At 24.4% G+C, this 14,078-nt stretch overlaps 1 protein-coding gene across 1 annotated transcript in view; it reads right to left on the bottom strand.

The window, feature by feature from the left end:
• LOC133608433 (rhophilin-2-like) overlaps positions 1 to 14,078 on the bottom strand; it is a 166,608-nt gene that overhangs the window by 13,268 nt on the left and 139,262 nt on the right. The window contains exon 12 of the mRNA XM_061963655.2: positions 8,574 to 8,650. Within this exon, the coding sequence (XP_061819639.1) occupies positions 8,574 to 8,650 (77 nt within the window). The remainder of the gene's footprint in view (positions 1 to 8,573; positions 8,651 to 14,078) is intronic.

The raw sequence follows: 14,078 nt of genomic DNA on the forward strand, positions 1-14,078 counted from the left end.
ACGCAGATTTCTTGCCGGGACATATGGTACAATGCAATCGACAAGATAGGACGGAGCTAGACCGTGTAGTATTTTATACGTAAGTAGTAAAACCTTAAAGTCACTTCTTAAGTGCACAGGAAGCCAGTGCAGGTGAGCCAGTATAGGTATATATATATGTATATATGTATATAAAGGTGTATATACAGTATAGGCGTAATATGATCAAACTTTCTTGTTCTTGTCAAAAGTCTAGCAGCCGCATTTTGTACCAACTGTAATTTTTTAATGCTAGACATAGGGAGACCCCAAAATAATAGATTTGCCAGAATAATTTTTTTGAATTTTGATCATAGTAAGTTTGAAGAAATATTTCACAAATATTCTTCGTCAAAAAAACACAAGCTAAAATATTTATTATTCTTTACAATAATAAAAAAAATTTTTTTTTTTACTTGAACATTGATTTAAATTGTCAGGAAAGAAGAGGAAGATATTTAAAAGGTATATTTGTTTAAAAATCCTAAAAATCCTTTTTAAGGTTGTATTTTTTTCTCTAAAATTGTATTTCTAAAAGTAATAAGAAGCAAAGTAGAAAATAAATGAATTTATTCAAACAAGTGAAGACCCATCCATCCATCCATTTTCTACCGCTTATTCCAAGTGAAGACCAAGTCTTTAAAATATTTTTCGTGGATTTTCAAATTCTATTTGAGTTTTGTCTCTTTTGCGAAGGGCTACCAGTTTGATACACACTTAAATAAATAAATATATTGTCATTTGTAAGTTACACGTAAGTGTGATTTAAATTCAAATAGCTAAATAAATACATTTATATATATAAAAAAAATGGGTATTTCTGTCTGTCATTCCGTCGTACATTTTTTTTTTTCCTTTTACGGAAGGTTTTTTGTAGAGAATAAATGATGAAAAAAACACTTAATTGAACGGTTTAAAAGAGGAGAAAACACGAAAAAAAATTTGAAACATAGTTTATCTTCAATTTCGACTCTTTAAAATTCAAAATTCAACCGACAAAAAGAAGAGAAAAACTAGCTAATTTGAATCTTTTTGAAAAAATTAAAAAAAAATAATTTATGGAACATCATTAGTCATTTTTCCTGATTAAGATACATTTTAGAATTTTGATGACATGTTTTTAAATTGGTTAAAATCCAATCTGCACTTTGTTAGAATATTTAACAAATTGGACCAAGCTATATTTCTAACAAAGACAAATCAGTATTTCTTCTAGATTTTCCAGAACAACAATTTTAAAAGAAATTCAAAATACTTTGAAATAAGATTTAAATTTGATTCTACAGATTTTTCTAGATTTGCCAGAATAATTTTTTTGAATTTTAATCATAGTAAGTTTGAAGAAATATTTCACAAATATTCTTCGTCGAAAAAACAGAAGCTAAAATATTTATTATTCTTTACAATAATAAAAAAAATTTTTTTTTAACTTGAACATTGATTTAAATTGTCAGGAAAGAAGAGGAAGAAATTTAAAAGGTATATTTGTTTAAAAATCCTAAAATCATTTTTAAGGTTGTATTTTTTTCTCTAAAATTGTATTTCTAAAAGTAATAAGAAGCAAAGTAAAAAAAATAAATGAATTTATTTAAACAAGTGAAGACCCATCCATCAATCCATTTTCTACCGCTTATTCCAAGTGAAGACCAAGTCTTTAAAATATTTTTCGTGGATTTTCAAATTCTATTTGAGTTTTGTCTCTTTTAGAATTTAAAAATGTGGAGCAAAGCGAGACCAGCTTGCTAGTAAATAAATAACATTTAAAAAATAGAGGCAGCTCACTGGTAAGTGCTGCTCTTTGAGCTATTTTTAGAACAGGCCAGCGGGCGACTGATCTGGTCCTTACGGGCTACCTGGTGACCGCGGGCACCGCGTTGGTGACCCCTGCCCTAGTATATACAATAATATAAATATTTCATTTAGGATTATTTCATATCTTCATTTAAATAAAAATATATTATAATATATATACATTGAACCCGCCTTCTTCCGACTTAAACAACATACATTAGTTTTTAAATATGACATTAATAATAAATACAGTTTTGTTATCAAATAATATTTATTAGCACGCACAAAAAGTAGCGTACATTGGTGGCGCCCCCCCCCCCAGGTACCGGGACCAGGTACCGCGTCAATTCAGATATGAACGGGGCCAAGCCCTAAGTCCCCCGTAGATGAATATATACGTGGCATTTTCCGGGAGACTCCCGAAATTCTCTCGAAAACCTCCCGGGACAAATTTCCTCCCGAAAAACTCCCGAAATTCAGGCGGACCTGAGTGACGTGTTGACAACACACAACAACAGCGTCTGCCGTAAAGCAGTTTGTCTGCCGTAAACAGCAATGTTGTGACACTTTTAAACAGGACAATACTGCCATCTACTGTACATGCATATGTGACCCACCCATAATGTGTCACATTTTTGTGTTGATTTATTTCGTTTATTTTGTGGTTTGAATTCGTTTTTTGGAGCTGTCATTACACATTTATCAGTATTCACATTGCGAGTAGGGCGTTTCTTCCCAATTGAATGCTATCGCCTGCAGACCGGAAGTGTCTTGTCATTCTGATGAGCGCGACCAGTCTGTGAACAATTGAAACGTCCTGTGTGCTTTTTTTTCCTCCTGTATAACAGGTTAGTTTTGGTGAATCAACTCGCTGAATAATATCCATGTGATCTTTATAAGTTTGAGTACACCTTCTGATGGTGGAGCCTAACTCTAAAGTGTTTGTGAGTTGTAGTTTGTATTTGTGAATGAATCCAGTGCACAGCTGCGGTAATCAATACAAAATGGCGACGTGAGCGCGCAATGTTTATATAGGAACTTCTGATCCTAATTCAGACTCCCAAATTAGAGCTCCCGTTTTCTTATTGATTTTATAATGTATATTTGTATAATGTGTGTGTTCTGAAATAGTGACAGAGAATAGAACAAGGATGGACAATTCAACCCTTAACTCAACAATGAGTAGATGAGTGTTATGTGTGTATATGTGTAAATAAATGAACACTGAAATTCAAGTATTTATTTTATATAGCTTGTGCGGCTAGCGGGTCCATGACCATGACTTCTGTTTTGTTTGATCAGCCGTTTTACTGCCGTGTCACAGACACTGTTTGGAAATGTGGAGGTTGCCCCCGCCCTCGTGGGTTCTCCAGACCACCAATCACCGACACGAGAGCCCAGGTTTCAGGATTTAATGCCGGTTTATTTTCAGCGTTTTCCCATTTGTTTGCTTTTCAGCACAAGGTCCTCGTCACTCCCGGCTGCCACTTATAACAGAGCGACAGGTGATTAGATAACCGGGCCCAGGTGAGCCATCGGTCGCTGATTTCGAGGCCGGTCCTGGTACAACCCCCGCTTCGCTGCAGGCCCGCAGGCCACACCCCCCTCCACAGGAAACAATTAAGGTATGTAAATAAACATTTACAGAATATTTCTGTGTAAATAACCTATATATCAGCGGCTAATATGTGGAAAAATATTTAGTGGGTGTGGCTTATATAGCGGTGAATAGTCAATAGCCGGGGGAAAATACGGTAGTTGGATTTTTAACGGGGCCATTTTATCTCCTGGGAACATCGGTCTAAATCCTTACAGTATCTTCCCCGCTGGGCCGTGGAATGAGAGGACAAGAAAGAGCATAGCCACCATGCTAACGAGATTAGCGCCGGTAAGAACTGGAGCAAAAGGGATTTGTGTACACAAGACGGCAGATGACGGAACCATCTTGTCGGATCTGAAAGTAACCCGTCTACAAAAAGTATGGCTTGGCGTTGTGAAAACTTACCAAGACGCCTGCTGCAAAAGGAGCGACCCCAAAACAAAGAGTTTGAAAAGTGCAGATTGTTATCTGTGTTGTCATGGAAACGATGGCGATGGCGGCACATTTTGTCAGGACAAAACTACAATTTAATAGAATTGTTAAATAATTACAAACAAGGCTTGAAATCAAACATCCTTCAAAATAGGTGAAATAATTTGGACTGCAACTATTAATTACTTCCATTGAAAGTCTTTGATTAATCGTTTAATGAGTGGAACTAATTTGACATTTATATCATCCATATTGCATAAAGGAAGGTAAAAAAAAGCTAAATAGAAGGTAAAAGATAGTAAAAGATAATAAAATATTGTAAAATAAGTTAATTAGAAGGTAAAATATGGTCAAATACAGTAAAACAATTAGAAGGGAAAAATATATATTGTGGAAAAAGCTAAATATAAGTAAAAAAAGTTAATTAAAAGGTAAATAGAAAGTAAAAGAAGGTAAAAAAAAAAGGAAAATAATAAATAAATAGGAGGTAAGAAAAAGGTAAATAAGTTAAAAAAGTTAAATAAAAAGATAAAGAAGGTTGATAGAAGGTAAATAAAAGGTAACATTTTTTTAAATAGGAGGCAAGTAAAAGGTAAATGTAATGTAAAAGGAGGTATATATTTAATAGTAAAATAAAGTAAATAAAAGATAAAAGACGGTAAATAGAAGGTAAAAGAAAGTAAATACAATATTAAAGAAGGTAAATAGAAGGCAAAATAAAGTAAATAAAATATAGATGAAGGTAAATAGAAGGCAAAAGAAGGTTAAAAAATATATATAAAAGAAGGTAGATAAAATAAGGTGAATAGAATGTAAAAGAAGGTAAATAAAACGTAATTTTTAAAAAAATAGGAGGTAAGTAAAAGGTGAATGTAAGGTAATAGAAGATAAATAAATGCTAAAAGAAGGTAAATGTACGGTAAAAGAAGGTAAATGGAAAGTAAAATAAAGTAAATAAAAGATAAAAGACGGTAAATAAAAGGTAAAAGAATGTAGATACAATATTAAAAAAGGTAAATAGAAGGCAAAATAAAGAAAATAAAAGATCGAAGAAGGTAAATAGAAGGCAACATAAAGTAAATAAAAGATAGAAGAAGGTAAATAGAAGGCAAAAGAAGGTAAAAAAAAAATATATAAAAGAAGGTAGATAAAATAAGGTGAATAGAAGGTAAAAGAAGGTAAATAAAACGTAACATTTTTTTAAATAGGAGGTAAGTAAAAGGTGAATGTAAGGTAATAGAAGATAAATAAATGCTAAAAGAAGGTAAATGTACGGTAAAAGAAGGTAAATGGAAAGTAAAATAAAGTAAATAAAAGATAAAAGACGGTAAATAAAAGGTAAAAGAATGTAGATACAATATTAAAAAGGTAAATAGAAGGCAAAATAAAGAAAATAAAAGATCGAAGAAGGTAAATTGAAGGCAAAAGAAGGTAAATAAAGATAAAAGAAGGTAGATAAAATAAGGTGAATAGAAGGTAAAAGAAGGTAAATAAAACGTAACATTTTTTTAAATAGGAGGTAAGTAAAAGGTGAATGTAAGGTAATAGAAGATAAATAAATGCTAAAAGAAGGTAAATGTACGGTAAAAGAAGGTAAATGGAAAGTAAAATAAAGTAAATAAAAGATAAAAGATGGTAAATAAAAGGTAAAAGAATGTAGATACAATATTAAAAAAGGTAAATAGAAGGCAAAATAAAGAAAATAAAAGATCGAAGAAGGTAAATAGAAGGCAAAAGAAGGTAATTAAAGATAAAAGAAGGTAGATAAAATAAGGTGAATAGAAGGTAAAAGAAGGTGAATAAAACGTAACATTTTTTTAAATAGGAGGTAAGTAAAAGGTGAATGTAAGGTAATAGAAGATAAATAAATGCTAAAAGAAGGTAAATGTACGGTAAAAGAAGGTAAATGGAAAGTAAAATAAAGTAAATAAAAGATAAAAGATGGTAAATAAAAGGTAAAAGAATGTAGATACAATATTAAAAAAGGTAAATAGAAGGCAAAATAAAGAAAATAAAAGATCGAAGAAGGTAAATAGAAGGCAAAAGAAGGTAATTAAAGATAAAAGAAGGTAGATAAAATAAGGTGAATAGAAGGTAAAAGAAGGTGAATAAAACGTAACATTTTTTTAAATAGGAGGTAAGTAAAAGGTGAATGTAAGGTAATAGAAGATAAATAAATGCTAAAAGAAGGTAAATGTACGGTAAAAGAAGGTAAATGGAAAGTAAAATAAAGTAAATAAAAGATAAAAGATGGTAAATAAAAGGTAAAAGATTGTAGATACAATATTAAAAAAGGTAAATGAAAGGCAAAATAAAGAAAATAAAAAATAGAAGAAGGTAAATAGAAGGCAAAAGAAGGTAAAAAAAGATAAAAGAAGGTAGATAAAATAAGGTGAATAGAAGGTAAAAGAAGGTGAATAAAACATAACATTTTTTTTAAATAGGAGGTAAGTAAAAGGTGAATGTAAGGTAATAGAAGATAAATAAATGCTAAAAGAAGGTAAATGTACGGTAAAAGAAGGTAAATGGAAAGTAAAATAAAGTAAATAAAAGATAAAAGACGGTAAATAAAAGGTAAAAGAATGTAGATACAATATTAAAAAAGGTAAATAGAAGGCAAAATAAAGAAAATAAAAGATCGAAGAAGGTAAATAGAAGGCAACATAAAGTAAATAAAAGATAGAAGAAGGTAAATAGAAGGCAAAAGAAGGTAAAAAATATATATATAAAAGAAGGTAGATAAAATAAGGTGAATAGAAGGTAAAAGAAGGTAAATAAAACGTAACTTTTTTTTTAAATAGGAGGTAAGTAAAAGGTGAATGTAAGGTAATAGAAGATAAATAAATGCTAAAAGAAGGTAAATGTACGGTAAAAGAAGGTAAATGGAAAGTAAAATAAAGTAAATAAAAGATAAAAGACGGTAAATAAAAGGTAAAAGAATGTAGATACAATATTAAAAAAGGTAACTGGAAGGCAAAATAAAGAAAATAAAAGATCGAAGAAGGTAAATTGAAGGCAAAAGAAGGTAAATAAAGATAAAAGAAGGTAGATAAAATAAGGTGAATAGAAGGTAAAAGAAGGTGAATAAAACGTAACATTTTTTTTTAAATAGGAGGAAAGTAAAAGGTGAATGTAAGGTAATAGAAGATAAATAAATGCTAAAAGAAGGTAAATGTACGGTAAAAGAAGGTAAATGGAAAGTAAAATAAAGTAAATAAAAGATAAAAGACGGTAAATAAAAGGTAAAAGAAAGTAAATACAATATTAAAAAAGGTAAATAGAAGGCAAAATAAAGAAAATAAAAGATCGAAGAAGGTAAATAGAAGGCAACATAAAGTAAATAAAAGATAGAAGAAGGTAAATAGAAGGCAAAAGAAGGTAAAAAAAAGATAAAAGAAGGTAGATAAAATAAGGTGAATAGAAGTAAAAGAAGGTAAATAAAACTTAACTTTTTTTTAAATAGGAGGTAAGTAAAAGGTGAATGTAAGGTAATAGAAGATAAATAAATGCTAAAAGAAGGTAAATGTAAGGTAAAAGAAGGTAAATGGAAAGTAAAATAAAGTAAATAAAAGATAAAAGACCGTAAATAAAAGGTAAAAGAATGTAGATACAATATTAAAAAAGGTAAATAGAAGGCAAAATAAAGAAAATAAAAAATAGAAGAAGGTAAATAGAAGGCAAAAGAAGGTAAATAAAGATAAAAGAAGGTAAATAAAGTCAATAAAATATAAAAGACGGTAAACAGAAAATAAAAGAAAGTAAATAAAAGATAAAAGAAGGTAAATTGTAGGTCAAAGAAAAAGGTAAATAGAACGTAAAAAAAAAGATAATAGAAGTTAAATAAAAAGTAAATAAAAGATAAAAGGTGATTAGAAGGTAAAAAAAGATAAAAGAAGGTAGATAAAAGAAGATGAATAGAAAGTAAATAAAATATAAAAGACGGTAAACAGAAAATAAAAGAAAGTAAATAAAAGATAAAAGAAGGTAAATAGAAGGTAAAAAAACAAAAGAAGGTAAATAAAAAGTAAATAAAAGATAAAAGAAGGTAAATAGAAGGTAAAAAAACAAAAGAAGGTAAATAAAAAGTAAATAAAAGATAAAAGAAGGTGATTAGAAGGTAAAAAAGATAAAATAAGGTACATAGAAAGTAAATAAAAGATAAAAGAAGGTACATAGAAAGTAAACAAAAGATAAAAGAAGGTTATTAGAAGGTAAAAAAAAAAGAAGATAAAAGAAGGTAAAGAGAAGGTAAACAAAATAAATTCTGTAATGAACAGAATAAGTGACAAAGGTCAGAGTCCAACACATCTGACTTACTGAGGACCAACTTGTGACACCATCATCAGGGAACAACCAGGTGGTCCGATACCCTGATGATCAGATACCCTGATGAACACACCACCACAACCAGGTGGTCCGATACGCTGATGATCAGATACCCTGATGAACACACCACCACAACCAGGTGGTCCGATACCCCTGATGATCAGATACCCCGATGAACACACCACCACAACCAGGTGGTCCGATACCCCTGATGATCAGATACCCCGATGAACACACCACCACAAAGGTGAGCACCTTAGTTAGTGTTAGTGTTCTTCAGGTGTGTGTCCAGGACCAATCACACACTCCTGGACACACACCTAGCAGCTCATGGTCACACACCACACCATCCACCACACGCATTACCAGGACATGAATGTGAGTGAGAGGTTAGTAGCCCACATACCAGCCGCTGGAAAAAGTCGCTGACTTTCACCTTTAGGACCGCCGGGACCTCCATCTCTGCTTGGTGCTCCGTCTTAGCTGAGGTGGAAAGAAAAAACGTCTTTATGATATTGTAACATAAACATAAGTAGTCTGAGGTATGATATTGTAACATAAACATAAGTAGTCTGATGTGTGATATTGTAACATAAACATAAGTAGTCTGAGGTATGATATTGTATCATAAACATAAGTAGTCTGAGGTATGATATTGTAACATAAACATAAGTAGTCTGAGGTATGATATTGTAACATAAACATAAGTAGTCTGAGGTATGATATTGTAACATAAACATAAGTAGTCTGAGGTATGATATTGTAACATAAACATAAGTAGTCTGAGGTATGATATTGTAACATAAACATAAGTAGTCTGAGGTATGATATTGTAACATAAACATAAGTAGTCTGAGGTATGATATTGTAACATAAACATAAGTAGTCTGAGGTATGATATTGTAACATAAACATAAGTAGTATAAGTACTAATGTACATCTTGGACATTAATTCAACTTAACTAGTTATTATATCCTGGACATTTTTATTTTATACTAATAAATGTATTTGTATTTATTTATCTTAATAGATATATTTTTACGTGTTTATTTTTAATAAATGCATTTTTTTGGTTTATGTATATTTCATTCTAATGTATTTTTATTTGTTTATTTTTATTTGATTACATTTATTAAATGTGTTTATTTTAATTTTATTTTAATACATTTATTTTGTGTTCATTTATTTTCATTTTATTTTAATAAATGCATTTTTTTGTTTATTTATATTTTATTCTAATAAATGTATTTTTTAAATTTTATTTAAAAAAATGCATTTTTTTGTGTTTATTTGTTTTATACTAATAAACATATTTGTATTTATTCATTTTAATACATTTATTTTTACGTGTTTATTTTTAATAAATGCATTTTTTTGTATATGTATATTGCATTCTAATGTATTTTTATTTGTTTATTTTTATTTGATTACATTTATTAAATGTGTTTATTTTAATTTTTATTTTAATACATTTATTTTGTGTTCATTTATTTTCATTTTATTTTAATAAATGCATTTTTTTGTTTATTTATATTTTATTCTAATAAATGTATTTTTTAAATTTTATTTAAAAAAATGCATTTTTTTGTGTTTATTTGTTTTATACTAATAAACGCATTTGTATTTATTCATTTTAATACATTTATTTTTACGTGTTTATTTTTAATAAATGCATTTTTTTGTATATGTATATTGTATTCTAATGTATTTTTATTTGTTTATTTTTATTTCGTTACATTTATTAAATGTGTTTATTTTAATTTAATTTTAATACATTTATTTTGTTTATTTATTTTCATTTTATTTTAATAAATGCATTTTTTTTGTTTATTTATATTTTATTCTAATAAATGTATTTGTATTTTTTTTAATTTTATCTTAATAAATGCATTTTTTGGGGTTTATTTATATTTTATACTAATAAATGTATTTGGATGTATTTATTTTAACGTGTTTATTTTTAATAAATGCATTTTTTTGGTTTATGTATATTTCATTCTAATGTATTTTTATTTGTTTATTTTTATTTGATTACATTTATTAAATGTGTTTATTTTAATTTTATTTTAATACATTTATTTTGTGTTCATTTATTTTTATTTTATTTTAATAAATGCATTTTTTTGTTTATTTATATTTCATTCTAATAAATGTATTTGTATTTTTTAAATTTTATTTTGATAAATGCATTTTTTGTGTTTATTTATATTTTATACTAATAAACGTATTTGTATTTATTCATTTTAATACATTTATTTTTACGTGTTTATTTTTAATAAATGCATTTTGTTGTATATGTATATTGCATTCTAATGTATTTTTATTTGTTTATTTTTATTTTGTTACATTTATTAAATGTGTTTATTTTAATTTTATTTTAATACATTTATTTTGTGTTTATTTATTTTCATGTTATTTTAATAAATGCATTTTTTTGTTTATTTATATTTTTTTCTAATAAATGTATTTGTATTTTTTTAAATTTTATCTTAATAAATGCATTTTTTTGGGTTTATTTATATTTTATACTAATAAATGTATTTGGATGTATTTATTTTAACGTGTTTATTTCTAATAAATGCATTTTTTTTGTTTATGTACATTTTATTCTAATGTATTTTTATTTGTTTATTTTTATTTTGTTACATTTATTAAATGTGTTTATTTTAATTTTATTTTAATACATTTATTTTGTTTATTTATTTTCATTTTATTTTAATAAATGCATTTTTTTGTTTATTTATATTTTATTCTAATAAATGTATTTGTATTTTTTTAAATTTTATCTTAATAAATGCATTTTTTGTGTTTATTTATGTTTTATACTAATAAACGTATTTGTATTTATTCATTTTAATACATTTATTTTTACGTGTTTATTTTTAATAAATGCATTTTTTTGTATATGTATATTGTATTCTAATGTATTTTTATTTGTTTATTTTTATTTTGTTACATTTATTAAATGTGTTTATTTTAATTTTATTTTAATACATTTATTTTGTGTTAATTTATTTTCATTTTATTTTAATAAATGCATTTTTTTGTTTATTTATATTTTATTCTAATAAATGTATTTGTATTTTTTTAATTTTATTTTGATAAATGCATTTTTTGTGTTTATTTATGTTTTATACTAATAAACGTATTTGTATGTATTCATTTTAATACATTTATATTTACGTGTTTATTTTTAATAAATGCATTTTTTTTGTTTATGTATATTGTATTCTAATGTATTTTTATTTGTTTATTTTTATTTCGTTACATTTGTTAAATGTGTTTATTTTTATTTTATTTTAATACATTTATTTTGTGTTTATCTATTTTCATGTTATTTTAATAAATGCATTTTTTTGTTTATTTATATTTTATTCTAATAAATGTATTTGTATTTTTTTTAATTTTATCTTAATAAATGCATTTTTTGGGGTTTATTTATATTTTATACTAATAAATGTATTTGGATGTATTTACTTTAACGTGTTTATTTTTAATAAATGCATTTTTTTGTTTATGTATATTGTATTCTAATGTATTTTTATTTGTTCATTTTTATTTCGTTACATTTATTAAATGTGTTTATTTTAATTTTATTTTAATACATTTATTTTGTGTTTATTTATTTTCATTTTATTTTAATAAATGCATTTTTTTGTTTATTTATATTTTATTCTAATAAATGTATTTTTTAAATTTTATTTAAAAAAATGCATTTTTTTGTGTTTATTTGTTTTATACTAATAAACGTATTTGGATTTATTCATTTTAATACATCTATTTTTACGTGTTTATTTTTAATAAATGCATTTTTTTGTATATGTATATTGCATTCTAATGTATTTTTATTTGTTTATTTTTATTTCGTTACATTTATTAAATGTGTTTTTTATTTTTTATTTTAATACATTTATTTTGTGTTTATTTATTTTCATTTTATTTTAATAACTGCATTTTTTTGTTTATTTATATTTTATTCTAATAAATGTATTTTTTAAATGTTATTTTTAAAAATGCATTTTTTTTTGTGTTTATTTGTTTTATACTAATAAACGTATTTGTATTTATTAATTTTAATACATTTATTTTTACGTGTTTAATAAATGCATTTTTTTGTTTATTTATATTTTATTCTAATAAATGTATTTGTACTTTTTAAAATTTTATCTTAATAAATGCATTTTTGGGGGTTTATTTATATTTTATACTAATAAATGTATTTGGATGTATTTATTTTAACGTGTTTATTTCTAATAAATGCATTTTTTTGTTTATGTATATTTTATTCTAATGTATTTTTATTTGTTTATTTTTATTTTGTTACATTTATTAAATGTGTTTATTTTATTTTATTTTAATACATTTATTTTGTGTTTATTTATTTTCAATTTATTTTAATAAATGCATTTTTTTTGTTTATTTATATTTTATTCTAATAAATGTACTTGTATTTTTTTTAATTTTATCTTAATAAATGCATTTTTTTGGGTTTATTTATGTTTTATACTAATAAACGTATTTGTATTTATTCATTTTAATACATTTATTTTTAAGTGTTTATTTTTAATAAATGCATTTTTTTGTATATGTATATTGCATTCTAATGTATTTTTATTTTGTTACATTTATTAAATGTGTTTATTTTAATTTTATTTTAATACATTTATTTTGTGTTTATTTAGTTTCATTTTATTTTAATAAATGCATTTTTTTGTTTATTTATATTTTATTCTAATAAATGTATTTGTATTTTTTTTTAAATTTTATCTTAATAAATGCATTTTTTGGGGTTTATTTATATTTTATACTAATAAATGTATTTGGATGTACTTATTTTAACATGTTTATTTCTAATAAATGCATTTTTTTTGTTTATGTACATTTTATTCTAATGTATTTTTATTTGTTTATTTTTATTTTGTTACATTTATTAAATGTGTTTATTTTTATTTTATTTTAATAAATTTATTTTGTGCTTATTTATTTTCATTTATTTTAATAAATGCATTTTTTTGTTTATTTATATTTTATTCTAATAAATGTATTTGTATTTTTTTTATTTTATCTTAATAAATGCATTTTTTGGGATTTATTTATATTTTATACTAATAAATGTATTTGGATGTATTTATTTTAACGTGTTTATTTCTAATAAATGCATTTTTTTTGTTTATGTACATTTTATTCTAATGTATTTTTATTTGTTTATTTTTATTTTGTTACATTTATTAAGTGTGTTTTTTTTAATTTATTTTAATACATTTATTTTGTGTTTATTTATTTTCATTTTATTTTAATAAATGCATTTTTTTGTTTATTTATATTTTATTCTAATAAATGTATTTGTATTTTTTTTAATTTTATCTTAATAAATGCATTTTTTGGGGTTTATTTATATTTTATACTAATAAATGTATTTGGATGTATTTATTTTAACGTGTTTATTTCTAATAAATGCATTTTTTTGTTTATGTACATTTTATTCTAATGTATTTTTATTTGTTTATTTTTATTTTGTTACATTTATTAAATGTGTTTATTTTTATTTTATTTTAATACATTTATTTTGTGTTTATTTTCATTTTATTTTAATAAATGCATTTTTTGGTTTATTTATATTTCATTCTAATAAATGTATTTGTATTTTTTTTTATTTTATCTTAATAAATGCATTTTTTGGGGTTTATTTATATTTTATACTAATAAATGTATTTGGATGTACTTATTTTAACATGTTTATTTCTAATAAATGCATTTTTTTTGTTTATGTATATTTTATTCTAATGTATTTTTATTTTGTTACATTTATTAAATGTGTTTATTTTAATTTAATTTTAATACATTTATTTTGTGTTTATTTATTTTCATTTTATTTTAATAAATGCATTTTTTTGTTTATTTATATTTTAT

This window comes from Nerophis lumbriciformis, linkage group LG06 (assembly GCF_033978685.3).
Source record: "Nerophis lumbriciformis linkage group LG06, RoL_Nlum_v2.1, whole genome shotgun sequence".
Lineage (NCBI taxonomy): Eukaryota > Metazoa > Chordata > Actinopteri > Syngnathiformes > Syngnathidae > Nerophis > Nerophis lumbriciformis.